Source organism: Prinia subflava, chromosome Z (genome assembly GCF_021018805.1).
Source record: "Prinia subflava isolate CZ2003 ecotype Zambia chromosome Z, Cam_Psub_1.2, whole genome shotgun sequence".
NCBI lineage: Eukaryota > Metazoa > Chordata > Aves > Passeriformes > Cisticolidae > Prinia > Prinia subflava.
Window position 1 is genome coordinate 62603918 of NC_086283.1, and position 19461 is coordinate 62623378.

General features: G+C 39.1%; 1 protein-coding gene across 5 annotated transcripts; it reads left to right on the top strand.

Moving 5' to 3' along the window:
• Positions 1-3555: 3555 nt before the first annotated feature.
• Positions 3556-19175, top strand: C9orf72 (C9orf72-SMCR8 complex subunit). 5 transcript variants are annotated; one of them, XM_063422872.1, is made up of 11 exons: positions 3556-3617; positions 5085-5570; positions 8681-8740; positions 9674-9769; positions 10415-10479; positions 11291-11363; positions 14226-14342; positions 15056-15291; positions 15771-15828; positions 16319-16428; positions 16513-19175. In XM_063422872.1, exons 2-11 carry the CDS (start codon positions 5127-5129, stop codon positions 16697-16699), a joined length of 1446 nt encoding a protein of 481 aa, XP_063278942.1. In that variant the 5' UTR covers positions 3556-3617; positions 5085-5126; the 3' UTR covers positions 16700-19175. The 5 variants fall into 5 exon arrangements, with proteins under 5 accessions (XP_063278942.1, XP_063278945.1, XP_063278943.1 ...); XM_063422873.1 differs by lacking the exon at positions 3556-3617 and adding an exon at positions 3629-3901; XM_063422874.1 differs by lacking the exon at positions 3556-3617 and adding an exon at positions 3908-4077.
• Positions 19176-19461: the final 286 nt, after the last annotated feature.

The window sequence follows — 19461 nt, forward strand, 5'->3', positions numbered from 1 at the left end:
ATAAAGCCAAATAAACAGATTGATAGACTAGCTCAACATTTACAGCTTCATGAATTTGTGATCACCTTTTAGCTGCTACCATTTCAGGTGCAGATACACCAGTATCACTGAGACTCTTTTAAAGTATTTCAACCAAAGAATTACATGTTCAAAACACTATCAGGGCAACAAAAAGACATTATCTAGCTTGTGGAACATTCTGAAGAGGAAGTTCTGGTTACAGTTTGTTTTGTTCTAGAAGTAGAAGCACTGAAACCAGTAGCAGAGACAGACCAGCTGACTTAGCCATACAGCATGGGTAGCAGTAAGGCAATCTTCAATCAGTTTTGGGAAGTTTAATACAGAATGTTCTCACACACCTGAAAAGGAGGAATGACTAGAACTCTAAAGTATGTGTGGAAGTGCTTTCCATCTGGAAATCAAAGCAACAGTATATTTTCTCCAAAGTGTAAGACTGTCCTGGTTCTAAGGTTACATGCTGTGCTTTTATAATGCCTTCTGCACTATGAATTGAAATACATTTAAATGTATGGCAAGTTATAAATATGCAATGAGACAGGACAGAATCTGGCTCTTCTGGATCCTCAGCCTTTCAGCTATAAACCCATCTTTCTAAGGTTAATTCTGTTCTCAGATATCAAAGAGCTAGACTGTGAGAATGAGTCATGGGATGGCTGTGAGGACCTTCTTGTTCCAACAGACATGTAACAAGAAATGATCAGATAGGGACATCAGTGTAATGGTGAATATGAATGGGAGAACCAAAACTGTCTTAGGGGGTGTTTGCCCAGGACTGATAATACTAAAGATCAGGCAATTACCAGAGATTTTGGTGTAAAAAAAATCCCCCTAAAAAGCAATATAAAACCAGCAAAAACATTTGCAGCAGTGGGGCAGCAGCTGCTGATGCTGGGCAGATAGAGCAGCCTCACTGCAGGGCAGTGCTGGGCACTTGCACTCCTCTTCTGTGAAGGACACAGGGGAAGGAATCTCCACTGGCATGTGCCTATGGCACCTTGAAGGGCCTTCCTCAGTGGATTAGCATTCTGGGCTGTAAGCGTGAAACAGGCAAAAATTAAACAAGCTGCACACTGGGGCTCATTATTCCATGAGTGCGGTGTCCTGGTTTTGAGCAAATTTTGCTCTGGGAAGCAAACCCAAACAGCCCCTCCCCTGATTGGTCTGGGAAAGAACCTCCTCAGAGAAAAGTAGAAAAACCTATTTATCTAACAAACAAAGTGTCCACAAGCATGAAGAATGTATAATATTGTTATAAATGCCAGGACGATTTATTTCCAAATTCAATAATTTGGTTTATTAAAAATTCAAATCACAAAATTTGAATTGGAATCAAATCACAGAATTTTAGGCAGCAAAACGCCCACAAAACAGCGATACCTACTTGACAGAGTTTTCCCGGGAAAATAGCCAAGGGTGACCCTGAGACACACAGAGCCTGGCAGTCTGCTGTCTCTTGCAGGGTACACGAATTTGCCATGTTCGAGGCTTGGTTTTTATACTCTTTATTCTGCCTCTGGCAATATTTCCCCATATTTCCCTTTGTTTCTTGGTTAGCTATTCAAACCCAAATCCATCTCCGGTCGGATTGAAAAGAGCTCCCTTCCCAAGTCCATGTGCTAATGTTCAGTTTCTATGGATCCTTATAGTTGATGAATGTCCGAGATATGGGTGATATTGCTTGATGGTCTGTGAAGGTGGCTCCCGAGGTGTGAGTTGCTGATTCCGGCTCATCTCAACAGGTCCCCTCCCAATACTTGAGAAGGCTGCAAAGTCTTTTGTTCCCTTCTGAATGGAGACGCCTGATTTTCAGGGTGGTCAGTTTCATCATCTGCTGCAGAAACCTCCTAAAACATAGACTTTTACCTGATATAAATTTATTGTTATAAATGCCAGGACAATTTATTTCCAAATTCAATAATTTGGTTTATTAAAAATTCAAATCACAAAATTTGGAATCAAATAACAGAATTTTTAAGCAATAAAATTTTAAGCAAATTAAATAGCAGTAACTTTTCAAACTAGTTTAGTTCCATTATTCCTCCAAGCTTTTCTGTAATGGTTACTTTTTTTTTTTTTTTTTTTTAACTTTTTTTGAGCTTTGCTTCTCAGAAATTAAAATTACAATCCAACACATAGACAGAAGTAATTTCATGTTCAGCATTTATTTTTAAAATCATTAATTAAAATAATCTAAAAGGCAAATTTTAGCTGGCTGAAGACCACATTTTTCACTGTGATGCTGTTCAATTGTCTGTCATTAAAGGGATTTTTACAGGCTTCCCAGGGAGGTCATGGGTTTCTGGTGACATTCAAGACCCACCAGGACACCTTACTGGGTAACCTGGTCTAGATGACCTTGCCTAGGCAGGGAGGTTGGATAGGATCATCTCCAGAGGTCCCTTCCAAACCTAATGATTCTGTGAATTTTGAGGTGAGTGATTTTTGTGATTAAAATTGGAGGGTATGAATAAAAAAAAAATTATACTTCAGGTCTCTTGTATGCTGTTAAGACTTCCTGAATGGGCCTGTTCAAGCTGCCAAAGACACACGTCCTTAAGGTACTTCAGGATACAACCTCAGGGTACTTCAGGATACTCTGATTTTCAAGGCTATAAATAAGCAAATGCCTCTAATATGTGACTATGGGGATCTCAATGACAGAATCCTAGATTGTTAAGGGGCTGGAAAGGACCTTAGAGACCATCCTGTTCCAAACCCCACCGCCAAGGGCATGGAGACCTCCCACCATACCAGCTGCCCAAAGTCTTATCCAGCCTGGCTTTAAACATTGCCAGGGATGGGCCACCCACAGTTTCTCTGGGCAACTCGTTCCCCAGTCTCACCACCGTCAGAGTAAAGCATTTCTTCCCAGTATCTTGTCTAAATTTCCCGTTTTACTTTGTACTCATTCCTCCTTGTCCTATCACTACAATTCCTAATGACGAGTTCCTCTCTGGCACCTGGACTAAGTAACTATAGGTTCTCACCACGTACCTCCAACACTAAACCAACCTCACTCACCTCCACCATTCTGCACGCACTATGTTTGGATACCATCTCAATTCCACCATTACCGACTCCTCTTCTAGGCCTAAAAGCCTCTCCATAAACTGTGCCGGATGCTCCCGACACTATACAGTTTCTTTGGCTTCCTCCTCAAACTACACTGGGTTGGGCCTGCTTCCTTCCACTGTGGCCCGCCAGATGAGACCCACTCCCCCCGCTACGGATACACACGCACGGCTCCGTGCCCGGGGCGGTCACACCGGCACGGCTCCCCTCGGCTCCCTGCTCAGGGCAGTCACACCGGCACGGCTCTCCCTGCCCAGGGCGGTCACACCGGCACGGCTCCCCTCGGCCCCTTGCCCGGGGCGGTCACACCGGCACGGCTCCCCTCGGCCCCTTGCCCGGGGCGGTCACACCGGCACGGCTCCCCTCGGCCCCTTGCCCGGGGCGGTCACACCGCCACGGCTCTCCCTGCCCAGGGCGGTCACACCGCCACGGCTCTCCCCGCCCAGGGCGCACCGCGCCTGCGGAGCCCGCGGTGTGCGGCAGGGGCGGGGCGGCGCAGGCGCGGGGCAGCGGCCGGAGCCGAGGTGAGGCGGGCGTGGGGCCGCGGCGGCGGGAATGTGTGGAGTGCCGGGGCCGGTGGGGTTGTGTTGGTGCCGGGGCCGGTGTTAGCGGCCCCTCTGCCTTGGGGGATAGGAATGGGGCCCTCCCGCAGCTGCCTCCTCGCCATTTCCCTTAGAGTTCGAACCAGACCCGGGCGGTTCGACACGGGCCTCATCCGGGCCGGGAGAGCGGAGGTGCCGCAGCCGCCGAGGTGGCAGTGCCCTCGCCTTTGGAGAGGCGATGGTCCAAGAGAGCCTCTGGTCAGCCCGTGAGTGCAAGGAGCCAGTGGAGGTGGCTGGCGCCGTGTCTTCCCTGAAAATCGTGAAGTCACGGTGTCGGATGGCCAAGTCAGATGGCCTTGGCTCCCTGTTGCCTCTCGGGCGGGGCACCGGCTGCTCTTGAGAAGGAGCCGGAGCGAAAGGGGTTTTATACTTCTGCTGGGAGGTAATAAATGAAAAAGGAAAAAGAAGTTCAGAGACAGAGCTCTGGCGAGTTAGAGCTGCGGTAGTGACGTGTGTGTTCCCGATCCTGTGGTCCTGGGTGGGATTTCCTGCTGCTGTCATGTGGAGTGCTGCAGGCAGAATGGAGAGGAAGGTTGCCAACTGCTCATGAGAGGTGTTCCTCGATAAGAGTGGGTTCCAGCTGTTGCAGGCTTGCAAACATTTTTTATTTCTCTTCTTCCTCTGACTCTAGCATAACTTTTAGGGAAGATGGAACTTCCTGTTGTCTTCTGCAGCCTTGTCAGAATGGGGAAGCTGTAGAGTTGATGGGAACTGCTAGGGAAAATGTTCAGGAACTGTGTCCGGACAAGATAATAATCCATCAATATATTCTATAAAGTGCTGAGCACTTGTCTTTTATCATAGCACCCTGCGTGTGATGTAAAGGATATATTTATCTTGTCAGTTTTTATACGCAAGCTGTATGTTGTGTAGGTTCGTCATACTTCTGTAGTGAGTAAGGGGCATTTGAGGTCTGACTAATGATTGTAAAGCATGCCACTTCGTTATGTGAAACATACATATGTATATATAATAGCTTCCTTCCTGAATGAAGTCTACAGTGAAATCTCGGGTAAAGAAGTCAGGTTGCCCCTTGAAAGTGTCATTTGGAAAGAAAAGAATTGTGGAAAGGGACCTTAAAGAGGATGTAGTTCCAACACCCCCTGTTCTGGGCAGGCATACCATGCCACTAAATCAAGTTGCTCAGTCCTCCATCCAGCCTGGCTTTGAGCATTTCCAGGGATTGTGCATCCATTTCTCTGGGCAGCTTGTTCCCAGTGCATCACCACTGTCACAGTGAAGAATTTCTTCCTAACATCTAATCTAAATATTTCCTGTCTTTGTTTAAAACAAGTCCTATCACTACCTGCCCGTGTAAAAAGAAGATGAGGTAGTTATGAGCGCTGCTCTAACTCTTCTTTCCTACAAAACCTTTTTTTTTTTTTTTAGGTAATGTAAGCATTTCAGTTGGACAAGAGGGAGGAAACAGGCATGTCAGCTCTTTGTCCACCACCGTCTCCTGCAGTTGCTAAGACAGAGATCTCTTTGAATGGCGAGTCACCGTTACTAGCTGCCACTTTTGCTTACTGGGACAATATTCTTGGCCCCCGAGTGCGGCATATATGGGCTCCAAAGACAGAACAGGTCCTTCTCAGTGATGGTGAAATAACTTTTCTCGCTAACCACACCCTGAACGGAGAAATACTTCGGAATGCAGAAAGTGGAGCAATAGATGTGAAGTTCTTTGTTTTGGCTGAAAAACGAGTAATCATTGTGTCGTTAATCTTTGATGGAAACTGGAATGGAGACAGAAGCACATATGGACTATCAATTATACTTCCACAAAGTGAACTTGGTTTCTACCTGCCCCTTCACAGAGTGTGCGTGGATAGGTTAACACATATTATAAGGAAAGGAAGGATATGGATGCATAAGGTAAGTTTATTATTTATTACTTAAAATAATTATTAGATTGTCTTGTGCAGAAGCAAAAATTGAGATGCTGTGACACCTGTTGTGTGGAGACGAGAGGCACAAACTCAGAAAAAGCTGGTCTCTGCAGTTTTGAAGGTTAAAGTTTATCAAATTGTTATGTCAGCAAATTCAAGGCTGGGATTTTTAGCCACAGGATTATCCTGGTGATATTATATAGCCTGTAGAAGACTGGGTAGTTGAAAGAGGTTTCCTGTACAGTTTTTAATCTCTTTGAATTTCATATAAATTGTTGCTTTTAATTGTATTAATTTGTGTATTAAAACTAGGTATAACTGTAAATTTACTGTGTTTGAAATCAGTGTTTTCCTTGTTGAGGTTCAGAAAAGGAACTGATGCAATTAATCTTCTCGTCGCTGTTACAGGTTTATTTTTTAAAAAAAGAGGGTGTTAAGGAACAGTTTGTCAGGACTTAAACTGTGTAGAACTAAAGGGAGATGTACAAAAGTACATCTGCTTTAGTCCAAATATTTCTAGTCCTGGAATTCAAAAAGGAAAACATGCCAAATTTTTTTCTTAAGCATTGGAACTGTGACCTTTGGATAAATCATGGATATTTCCATATTAAGTGGAATGTTTTATGTATTTTTCTTAAAACTAAATAACTGCCTAATGGTAAAAATTAATTTTTTTGTCATCTCCATGGAGTCCAAGCTGTCTTAAAACAGTAGAGTGCACATCAGCTGTAATGTATATGGTGATGCACGTTTTTCTGGTGTCTTCTGTTCTGAGACCTGTAGTCAACATACTTTAAACTTACTCTTCGAGTGCTCTTACCTTAACTAGTTACAGAAGTAACAAGCCAATACTATTTTTCTGGTGTTGTTTCCTTTTTGCGGTATTGCCTGATGACAGCTGGTAGTGCTTTCTGAAACCCTGGCTTTTCATACTTTCAGGGGTTTACTTTTCAGAGGAAATACAGTACATAAAGTATTTTTCTCAATATTGTAGAAACATAAATATTGAATTCCTTATCTAGTCTTTTAAAACTCTGTTAGATGTTAGTGGTTTTGATTTGAGTGCTGTCTCATGTTCCTGATTATGTTGCTTCTTTCATTCGGTGTCCTCTGTACTGACTTCTAATATGAGTGCTCAAATAAGAATTATCCACCATTTTTAGCTATAATACATTTTCTCAGTTTTTAGATATTGTTCCATACCAGTATGTTACCACAGTAGAAGTAACCTTCAAGCATCATCGAGAATGACAAAAAGTTTTTTTCTTTGAGCAGGTAGGTCAGTTGAATTAGCTGAGACAGTGATACATTCTGAATTCTGAAATAGACATTTATTATATTTTTGTTTCGGGGTTTTTTTGTGGTTTTGTTTTTTTTGGGGTTTTTGGGGGTTTTTTTGTTGTTTTTCGGTGTGGTTTTTTGTTTTGTTTTTGGTTTGGTTTGGTTTTTTTAGGGTTTTTTTGTGGATTTTTTTGTGGGTTTTTGGGGTTTTTTTTGTTTGGTTTTGTTTTGTTTTTTGTTTTTTGGTTTTTTGGTTTTTGGGTTTTTTTGTTTTTTGAGGGAGAGCACAGATCCCTGCCTATATCTGCAGTTCTTCAGTCTTAAAAGAGAAACTGTTTGGAAAATGTAGATTAAAATTTAGGCATGAGTTGTAGAATAATCTTAACAATGATAACAAATTAAAACTGTTTCATTCTGTAGTTTGCATTTTGAGGCAGTTTAGCAGCTATGGTTACATGCAGCAAATTAAAAAATTCTCAATCCTGTCTGAAAGGTGTTGTGTACGTGTTCTGGATGTTCTAATAGTTGTGAATATTAGCTCTCCTTAGTTCTGCATAGTGAGATGCCAGACAACATTTCCAGATAGACTTGAGATAAGAAGAAGCCTTTTGAACTTGAAAATTAGGAGAAACATGGAGCAGTGTTCAGACTGACAAATAAAGACAAGCAACTTCGAGCAAGTCATCAATATGGGATTAGAAACCCCTTTCACCTACTCCAGTTAATGATCTGTATGTTTATCTAATAATTTTGAACAGTTACATTTCTGAAAAGAAGTTATATTCTTGCACCATTTGTTCAGCCTTATCTTCAAGAAGACTGAGGTTTTTTTAAATGGTTGTCAAGGATGTCTTCCTTCTCTGACTGAAGGGTAGAGGTGCCCTGAAGGAATCTGCCTTGTTCCAGTATTGTTTTTCACTGATGCTTCTTAGAGATGGTTAGAAAAGTTTTACTGCTGTTTAAGGGCAAACTACACTAGTTTATTCCCTATTCATCTGTTCAAAAAAACCTCTTGCAAACTATTTTCACACTTGAAGTTGATTAACTCTGAGTAGTCAATCACAGGAAGCTAATGAGTAACCAATAAAAATACAATAACCTGTTAGCATCTAGCAAAAGTTATCATTAGTTCTCCCAGCGTCTGCTGTTTTTTGTAACTTGTGTTGATGCTGTAGTGATTGTCTTTGTGAATAATGACTTTATTCCATTGTAAGTTCATTTTAAATGCAGTTTGCTAATCAGCTGCTGATGAGTCTGTTTTCTTTTACATTGTGTTTTGTGTACCTTGAGGTTTTGTGTCTCCTGTACTTGGTTATAAAACAATGTTTTGAAGTCTTTTAAGTGCCTCAAGAGGTGGGAAAAAAGGTATTTTGTTTCCCACCCTTCCCAGTCAAATAATTTTTCTCATTATGAAGATCTTGTTTTTTATTGTTGCCTCAGGAATCCTCAATCTATACTTTATCCATTTGAAAATAAAAATCCATACATAAAGTGGAATTATTCATCATATTCTGATCATGTGCCATTTTCTTGATCTGTGATGAAGAAAATGTTTTGACATCGTCATCAAACCCTTCCTTTCCTGCCCAAACATGGGAAATGTGCAGTGGAGGGCAGAGCAGGGAACGTTGATCTGTGTTGCATGACATCACTTCCTCCTAAAGTGAACTTAGTAAAAGAAAAAGACTTGAACATCAAAATTTGAATCCAAGAAGCATGACTCCACAGGGAAGAAACTGTACTGAGTGACTGTTGTGTGCATACATACCTGAACAAATGCCAGAGCGTTTATATTTAACTGCTTCTCTTGCTCAGGAGAGGCAAGAACATTTCCAGAAGATTGTCTTGGAAGGTACAGAAAGAATGGAGGATCAGGTAAGGGCCTTCTGGTGGATGCATATGGCACACCGTTTCAAAACCATTTGACTGCATCAGATGACTGTGGAAGTTGGTGTTGCTTCTTATTTTGGGGATTCAGGAGGATGCACTGGTCTGGCTAATAGTGTGACATGCACAGTAGGCAAAGTTTCTGAAGACAGGATGATGGAAGCTGTGATCAAATTAAAGGAAAATACATTTCATCACTTTAGGAATAAAGTAAAAATTTGTGAGGAATATTAGCTTTCAGAAGAGGAAACTCACTGACTTGAACTTGAAACTCTGTAGAGGCACCAGCTTCCATAGAGTCATGCCACTCTCCAGTCAAGGTTGTTTTTCCATTAGATTAGGTCACCTTTTAGAATTACAGAGACATACAGAATCTGTCATGTTGAAATGTGCTTGGAAACTCAATGGATGAGACCATGAAAATAATTTGATTTCTGAAACTCTGAATGTGAGATTGTGGCTTCATTTTCCTGTGACAGATAAGTCAGGAAAGTATTTTTGCATGTTAATAAGTAATATGCTTGGTTTTGGTTTCCAGTCATTGTTAAACATCAGACATCAAAGTAAAAGGCTTAATAGTAATTGCACATAACACAGTATGATCACATTATCTCACATCTGTCTTGGGTTGCAAACAACATCAAATACTGTTGTCTAAGTCGACCAAAACTGATGCTGAAAATTAGCATAAGACCCAGAAATACATTTTAGGTATGAAGTTAAGAAGCCAAATACATGTTTCCAGTTCATAATTCTGATAAGCAAAGCCCAAAAAGTCTATACATCAATTTGTGCTCATACTACCCTTCCAAGAAATTGGAAGTTAGGATGTTTTGCATGTCATACTGCAAGTTTGTGTTAGTAATAACTTCTAATACTACACAATGTGCTTTTACTTCAAGCATCTTATTTATTGTGCAGGGTCAGAGCATCATTCCAATGCTGACAGGAGAAGTCATTCCTGTAATGGAACTCCTTTCATCTATGAAATCACACAGTGTTCCAGAAGAAATAGATGTAAGTTCTTGTTTGATTTGTATTCTGAATTTTTAAAAAGTGATTTTCTCCCTCTGGGTAAAACATAGCTTTGGACCTTTATTTTGGTACTCACTTTGCTGGAGAAAATGCCCATTTTCCTAAATTCTTGTATACTTCTGTTGATTCACATCAAGTTCTCCTAAGTACTATAAGGAATGACATAGTATTCATGTCAAAAAATATCATAAAAATGGTATTTTTTTTGGTCATCACTTAGCAAAATTGACTGCATAAGATGTTGTCATTGTACGAGTGGAAAGGCAGTTTGATGCAAACCAAAATGAGTGGGCAGATTAATGGATTTGATGTTGGTAACTCTTTCAGTGCATTGTAGTGTTCTTGTGGAAGAAGTAGAAGTGATATGACACCCACCAATTTAAAGTATTCTGGACACTAGGAGGACCCTGACTTGGGACTAGTGAAGACTTAATAATCAAGTTACTTTCTCATTTTCAAAATGCTTTGTCTGAAGTCAGGTCTTTTTAAGATTATGCTTTTTGGGGAAGCCTTACAGCTTAATATAAATAGTTTCCAAATTGTTCCCATCTATCAAAGCAAAAATTGATTAATTAGAAGGTGATCAGATTCTTGTCTAACTTTTGTTTATATTTACTTGTGTTTCAGATAAGTGACACAGTGCTAAACGATGATGACATTGGGGATAGTTGCCATGAAGGTTTTCTCCTCAAGTATGAAATTGTTTTGATTTATGCTGTAGTAAAATAATTTAAACTTGTATGCATCTAAATGTATCTATCTGCATCTGCATGTGCCTGTGAACGTGGATTGGAATAGATTTCTTTATAGAAGGGGAACAATTACACACATTTGGCTTTCTGAGATTTTTGTCAATAAAATGTTATAAAAGTTTCTGTTATTCTAGAAGAGTGGTTCTGGGCTAATTGGCTGCATCTCTGTAGACTCTGTTGTCACAGTATTATTTGTTTGATAATAGAGGTCCTATCAAATACACATTTTTCTTTGATACCTACATCTAATTTTATACTGCTCTAAGTCAAAGTCTTTCATTTTTTGAAATAGCAAAAAGCCTGGGTTGTGCATAAACTCTGAATAAGAGTCATTAATGGTATGGCACATAGCATGCTTATTGTTGAGTTGTGTGTTTTTATTTTTCCCCTGTTTTTGATTTTTAAGTGGAAATAGTTGAACTTGAGAGCAACTAGGTCTCTTCCTATGGGAAAGTGTATTTAATGGGTTTTAATTGATGTTCTGTCACCTTTCATTGTATCTCCTGCATAACTGCATTCATATTTGTAGTGCTTGGTACATCTATTGATACACCATCACATGTGCTTCCTGAAGAAACTGTTGAACTTTTGGATTTCAGCAGTAAATTACACTGCTCATTAAAGTTCTATGGTTGTGGGCATGTAGGCTATATTTATACTCGAAGCACTTAATTCTTCTTGTGAAGCTGATAGTTGTTTCATTTGAAAAATCTGATTAAGTGTATTAACCTGTGTCTGTTTTTACTTGCAGTGCCATTAGTTCACACCTGCAGACCTGCGGTTGTTCTGTAGTTGTAGGAAGTAGTGCAGAAAAAGTTAATAAGGTAACATACTTCCTAATAAACTGAACTAAAATGCTGATTATTAGGAGTGTTACTTGGTACAAAGTTAATCTATAAACATACTTGAGGCTGAAGAAAGAAGGAGTGCTGTTGTCTGGCTATCTTCAGCTGACTGGTCAAGCAGAAGATAATTCTGGAGAAAAATGCCTTTTAGTTATATTCTGACAACTATAAGAAAATCAATGAAATTAACTGATGTAGTACATAAATGAGTAGTAAATGAGTCTGAGCTTTTTAAATAAAGGGGGGTTTTAGCTAAAATACACAGATCAAAGAGACCTGACTGGCTTGCTCATTTCAGCTATGCCATAGAATCACAGAATGATCAAAGTTGGAAGAGACCTTTAGGGTCATCCAGTCCAGCCATCCACTTGGCACTGCCACTGTAACCCCTAAACCACTCAACCACATCACCCAGCACCAGATCCAGACACCTCTTAAACACCTCCGGGTATGGGGACTCCACCACCTCTCTGGGCAACCTATTCCAGTGCCTGACAGCTAACAGCAGGTGTTTTTTTGTAACAATTAATCTGAATCTCCCCTGTCTCACTTTAAGATCATTTCTTCTTGTCCTCTCACTGCAGGCATGGCAAGAGCGACCAGCTGTCATCTCACTGCAAACTCCTTTCAGGGAGTTGTAGAGAGCAATGAGGTCACCTGAGCCTAAATAGCCATTCGTCTTAAGACATGTTTTCTAGTCCTTTCATGAGCCTTGTTGCCCTTTTCTGGACACACTCCAACACTTCAGTGTCCTTTTTGAAGCGAGAGGCCCAGAAGTAAAGAAAGTATTTGAGCTGTGGCCTCACAAGAACCAAGTACAGGGAAACAATCACTGCCTGGTCCTGCTGGCCATAGTATTGCTGATACAGGCCAGGGTGCCATTGGCCTTCTTGGCTACCTGGGCACACTGCTGGCTCGTTTAAAGCTGGCTGTCAACCAGCACCCCCCAGATCCCTTACTCCTGAACAGCTCTCAAGCCACTCTGCCCCAGCCTGTAGTGCTGCGTGGGGCTATTGTAACTCAAGGGTGGAATGCAGCACTTAGCTTTTTTGCACCTCATGCAGTTTGTCCTTGGCCCATTGATCAAGTCTGTCCAGGTGTCTCTGCAGAGCCTTCTGATCCTTGAGCAGAACACTCCTGCCCAGCTAGGGGTCATCTGCAAACTGACTGAGGGTGCACTCAGTCCCCACATCCAGATCATCAGTAAAGATGCTGAACTGGATCAAGCCCAGAACTGAGCCCTGATGAGTATACAGACAATAACCATGTCATTGGATATTGTCCATATGCTCTTAAACAATTAGTATCTCCATAATTTCTCCTGCACTGGGCAGTAAACATACTTCTGTATCATGAGCTGCTTGTGTTTTGTGGAACCTGTGTCTACTTCTTCAACGTAAAATAAACAAAATGATGAAGAGTGGGCCTGCTGAATATATTATATATTACTTATAGACTATATATACTATATATTATGTATTTTATAGTATAGTGGGCTTCTTGCCTTAATGAAATATAATTTTTTTTAAAAAAAATCTAAAGGTACTTTTAGTAAAACTATGTTTTGAAATAAACAGTTCGTTATGCTTTATAAAAATCAGGGCAGAGGGAATGCATTGTTTCATGTGTATTACCAGCAGTGATAAAGGACCTCTGATCAAATCAACAATAAATGCAGATGCCCACAAGCAACAGGTAAATCAGAGAAAAGAAAATTCTCATCTCTTAGCTGAAATTACAGCTAACCGTAGTTAATATGTATTGGTTCAGAGATTTAAGATTTACACACAATTAAGTTATTGGAAATGTTATATGCTTAAGAGAAATGCTATATATGTATACATGCATGCTATATATAATACAAGAGGATATGTTAGAAGGTTAAGTAGTTACAAAAAACTTACGAATCATTAAATAGTAAAAAAGGATTTAATGTCTAAATGGTTATGAATATGTAAAATAATACATAGATAAACTAGACAGTATAGGAAAAAGTGTAAAAGAATTCGAGCCTCAAGATCCATCCCCGGTAAATTTTAGAAATGAATTCTACACATGTTCTTATCAGCAGCATGCTCCTTACATCATGGCACAACTCTTCTAAGTAACTGCTTTCTTAATAGCGTATTTCAGCTTTACTCAAAGTTAAAAAAACACTTGTGGCATACTGTGACAAAAAGCATTGGTCAGAAATTGTTTTAGGTACTGCAGAAACACGCTGTGCAAGGACAGAGCCCTTTCAAATATTATACAGACACAAATAGGAGGACTCCACCAGTTAAGACTGAAAGATGAGCAGAATGGAATAGATGTATTTGGAGTGATTACTGGTATCTATTTCAGCCCAGAAGTTTGAAGATGCGTGATGAAGTACCTGTGTTCATTATAGTAGAGAATTTAAGGAAATTACTGAGGAAATAAGCATGGATGCTTACTTACAAAATTTACTGTGCCTGATTTGAGACAATAACTCAATATGGAATGAATAAGAGGCCTAAAGGGCTAGGAAAGTAATCATGGTAACTCATGTGTGTTAAAAGAAAGATGTAGAAGACAAAAGTGATTTGTTCTATGTAATTGGGTAAAAAACAAACTTAGTTGCAAAAAATGTGTTGGATTTGTTCATCATTTGACAAGAAGTTGGAGTAATATGGCTTACAGTGCCAGTATTTAAAAATTCAGTAAAAGTAAGCATGTCACTGTTCTATGCCGTTTTATAAAGTTTTGGCTTTTCTAATGAGTGTGTTTAACTATTTGGTTCATAATTTGGAAATGCCTAACACAGTCTAGTCAGACCTCCGTCCAGTTTCCTGTTTTTCAGAGCTGTTTTTTTTAACGCAGATTGTGAGAACGTTGTGCCTGTTTCTCACACCGTCTGAGCGGAAGTGTTCCAGACTCTGTAGAAGTGAGTCCTCTTTCAAATATGAGTCTGGACTTTTTGTTCAAGGCTTGCTCAAGGTAAGTATGCTTAGGAAAGTTCTGTTCTTCCGTAGTTTAAGAGCATTCTTCAGTGTATGTTTTTGCCTTTGATATGCACACACATACACACATTCACATTCAAAAATATGTGTCCTCTTCCCTTGTTGTCATTTTTTCTGGTGCTGTAACTTTCTTTGTAATTATTTTCATGTTAAAGTTCCAAGCCAGTCTTTTCTATTACCCATCTGTTTATTGAGGATTGTTCAGGATTGTTCCTGTACTTTGAGGTACAATAGTAATATGCTTTTGTTTGCTTGGGGCTAGAATTCCAAAAGGCATTAAAGTTTTTGTGTTTTAACAAAACGAAGGAGGAACAATCACATCAGGCGTGGAGTTTCCAAGTATTTCAGTCTGTAGCAATGGGTGAAAATGAATAGACAAGTAATGATTCATGCTCTAGCCTGTTGTCTGAACCTACCAGGTAACTATAATACTCTAATCTTAATGGGCTCACAAACCAGGTGATGCAATACTCTAATACACAGGTCACCTGAGAACCTGTTTTCACCATTTTGTCAAGGAAATCATCCAGTATTAAGGACTTAGTGCTGCAATACAACCACCAGTTGTCCCAAACAAAACACATAGAAACAAATGGGTTATAAAATGCAGGCATAATGTTTAAATATTGTTTTGTCCCAGTTCAGCTATATGTTTTTAACTAAAATAGAGGTTTTTTTTCACTAAAACAGGATTCAACGGGAAGTTTTGTGTTGCCCTTCCGTCAAGTAATGTATGCCCCATACCCTACTACGCATATAGATGTGGATGTCAATACAGTAAAGCAGATGCCCCCTTGTCACGAGCACATCTATAACCAACGACGATACATGAGATCTGAGCTGACAGCATTTTGGAGAGCTAATTCAGATGAAGAAATGTCTCAAGATCATATTATCCACACTGATGAGAGTTTCACACCTGATTTGTACGTATTCTCACATCTTGCAGAGTTACTGGATTTGGGATAAGAGTGTAGACTGCAGAGCCTACTTGCTAACAAAGTATATGGAGCTTCGTAAAAGCAAAAGAACGTCTTCAGTTCTGGTAGTTATACTTGTTTTGGCAGGATTTACCAGGTCCTTTTGTAGTTTGGTAGCGCCAAATATTATTGAAATTTTCAGTGATAAATTCTGGCCATGTCATGTTAATTTTATTGCCTGTTTTAACTAGGGATATAATAGAGCTAAGTGTATCTGACAAAGCTCAGTGGCTTTCCTGGATTTAGTTTATTTCATCTGAATGCTTTAAAATCCTGTGTTATCTTTAGAAATACCAGGATTTTAATTCACTACAGTTTTTAATTCCAACCACACAATCAACAGTAATGCTACTGCTTTGGTCAGCTCCTGTAAGGTTAATATCCCTTACTGGCATTAACTCAAACACTTGTTTTCTTTTTTATAGAAACGTCTTTCAAGATATCGTGCATAGAGATACATTAGTAAAAGCCTTCCTGGATCAGGTAATTGTTGCATTTTTCAGAAAAAAAAAGAAATGCAAGTAAGTACTTCGACCCCTAGTAACAGCTAATTTAACATAAATACACAATTTAATGGTTTTGTAGCTTTTCTCTGTACTACTGCTGTGATTCTTCTCTACATAAGTAGAAAGAAAAATATTGATAGAAAACTGAAACTTCTGCTTAAGTGTGAAAAATAAGCAACATTTTCTATTGCTGTGCAACAGTGTCTGCAATTACAGTATTGAAAAAACTGGGTGACTGGGAATAATTACAGATAATTATCCAAACAGAATTGTAATACAGCTTTTATTGTATCTGAGCAGATAGAAAACATAGAAAGCATACTGACTATGCAGAAATCTGCTGTTGTTTGCCTTGTTTGCTCTAATTAAGGATATCTTAGGTGTGTATGCAATGTTTCTTCATTTTCTGGATTCCTGAAATGATTTTTGAATTTCCATGTCTACCTAATATTCTTAATTTTTAACAGATCTTTCACCTGAAGCCTGGCTTGTCTCTAAGGAGTACTTTCCTTGCACAATTTCTGCTAGTCCTTCACAGGAAAGCCTTAACTTTAATAAAGTACATAGAGGATGACACGTAAGTAAGAAACAGATAATGGAAAGTAGATTTAGAGAAATTTCTTTTGTCTGTTTTTAAAACAGGTGTTTTATTTTCTTGCAGGCAAAAAGGCAAAAAACCTTTCAAGTCTCTTCGTAGCTTAAAGATAGATCTTGACTTGACAGCAGAGGGCGATCTTAACATAATAATGGCTTTGGCTGAGAAGATTAAACCAGGTCTACACTCCTTTATCTTTGGGAGGCCATTCTACACTAGTGTACAAGAACGTGACATGCTCATGACATTTTAAAATCTTCCCTGCATCTGATATTGCAGTTCTGCAGAGTACAAAATCTGTCAGTGTGACCCCCACACTGGTGACAGAAGCATTAAAGACTGAATGTGAAGTAACATTGAGATGTGTCTCAAGCAGTAGGGGTCTTGTTAGAGGGAATTTCAGCTTAGCTAGATAAGCATGATTTTAATTAATTGGTCTCTTCTGTGTGCTTTTTTAATTGTATATGTTACCAGAGGTTCCTTGGTCGTATTGGCTTAGTGGATAAATGTGGATATGTTTTGGTGTATGATAAAAGAAAGCATTTTAATTTTTGTTCCCCAGAGACTTCTTCCGGGTGCCTGTCAGATTTCTCCTGTTCTGGTGTGTCAGTATTTTCAGTGTTTCCACAGAAAACAGTACATATGTCCTCTCTAACCAGGGAGGTTGCAGAAAAGGCGCCTTCCAAGAGTTTCAGGGTTTTTTAAAACTGTTGTTCTTATGTATGTGATGCAAATCTTAAATACGTGTTTTACCCATCTGCCTCTTTTAACACTACTGTCTCCTTCCTTTAGAGCATTTAAACATATTTGGAATTTTTAATATACTACAAAGTGCTATTTCTGAGTGCAGACTGCTGATTATTTGCAGCTTAAATAGCAGTAGGTTGCACATGGGAATTAGGTCATTACTCAAGCAGCTTTGTGCATGTAAGTGCCAACGAGGATATTCTTATCATATATTTATGGGCTGTCTTGTGGTGAGTGGTCAGTGATCAGGTAACTGAGGTCTTTCAAAACACAAAACAGAAGACTCATGTCATTCCACAGCAGTTGTCAGTCTTTTTGTGTGTAAACTGTGAACTGCTACTGGTAGTTGCACTGTCAGTTTCAGTGAGGCTCATAGAATCATGTAGAATGGAGAAGATGTTCAAGGTCATTGAGTCCAACATTAACCCAGAACTGCCAGGTCTGCCAATAAATCCTATTCCCAAGTGCCACATCTGCACAATTTTTAACTCTTCCAGGGACTGTGATTCCACCACTTCCTGGGCAGATTGTTCTAATGCTTGACAAAGTATTCAGATTAAAGTATTAGACCCTTTCCGAAGAACATCAAGGTGATAGCCAAGCTAAAAGATAAAACAGTATTTTCTTTTTCATTTACATCACCATTAATATATTTAATAATCCTTAATTTATAGATGTGCATGGCTATGAACTAATGTGATTAGCAGTTTAGTAACTTAACTCTAGTCATTAAGTTTACCTATCTTCTTAGTTCAGCTTACCATATCTCCAACTTAGCTTGAAATCAGAGCACATTTTGCATTGATATGTCTCAACTTTTCTTTCTCAGCAGCATGTAGAGCAGTGTGATGTCAGGTGAATCCAAACCCTTTTTTTTACCCAGAAATCAGAGATACATCTGTACCGCATGTTGTTGTATCTCTGCCCTTTTTGGACAAGGATAGGAATTTGTGTCGTGTTTCAGCATAAAGTAATAACTCAGTATTCATTGGAAAAGAGAAAGAGCTTCACTGATTGGAGAAGCCATGGCTGCTTTATTGTTTACCTTATTTATAACTCTCCTTTGTAAATAGGTTTCTGTTTTCAAGATAGCTTTTTAGTGTTACTTTCATGTAGCGCAGCAGAAAAGTTAGAAGTTAGATTCACAACTTTTCCTGAAATGTCTAATACTCAGATTTTAAAAGAAATACTGTCCTTTATTGAGATGCTCAAAATTCCCTTACATTCCCTGAAAGACAAAGATTCTCAATCAAATAGTTAGAGCCTCTAAAAGATGTGAAATGGAGCCTCATCGGCACACCATTTTTGTGAGTTTGCATCATCGGATTTACCTGGTTGTAAAAGAACTGGCATTTTGTGCAGCCATCTTTTTGCTGTACATGAATGTAGAACTCATGCAGCAAGATTGGGGATTCATAAAAGGAATTTGTCAGAATTACATAAGTTACTTGTGCTGAGATTTTGTCATTCTACTACTACTGTTCCCTTTTGTGTTTTCAGTCAAGACATTAGAGCCTGAATGTGCTTAAGTTGTTACTCTCATGTCTAAATAGTGAAGGAAATGTAATAAACACTGCCAAAACTTCTAATGTAGAAGTTGTGTCAAAATATAAGAGCTTTAAATCTGCTGCTGAAATTAATCCTTTCAGATTGATAAGCATTGGAAACTCAACACTGACACTACTAACAGTGAAGCTTTTGTTTACTGAAGATTCTGTTCCTTTTTGAAGTTACTAAAAACTGGAAATTCAATTGCTACTTTTGTTGCACAGCTGTCACAAGTACAGAATGTATAGTGAAGTACATTGTTAAATGCATCTGCATGTTGTGTTGTAAATCTGGCTCAGGAAATAATAAAATTCATGCACAATTTTTGGACTTTAATTGTTGCTGATTTTTTTTACAGAATTTCTGCTCTGTATCTGAAAGCACCATTATCTTTTATGCTTCAAATTAAGGAATAAATTTCCTTCATTCTTGAATTATGCTTGGATGTTGCTGTCACTGATGAAGGTCACATATTATTTACTTCCTTCATTCCTGTTAAGGACTTACTCATTTCAAGCTGAGACCAGTGGGACTTGCTATGCCTCTGATGTACTCAATTTTGAATTTTAAAAATCTTACATCCCATAGGTGTGAGGGTAGAAATGTTTTATCTAGCAGTCAGTGAGTGCCTTTCTTCGGGATTTTATTTCTTATATTTAAAAGAAGACGGCAAATTTGTTTCTTCCAGCTGGATTTGAAAAGGAAGTGGTATTTTCAAGC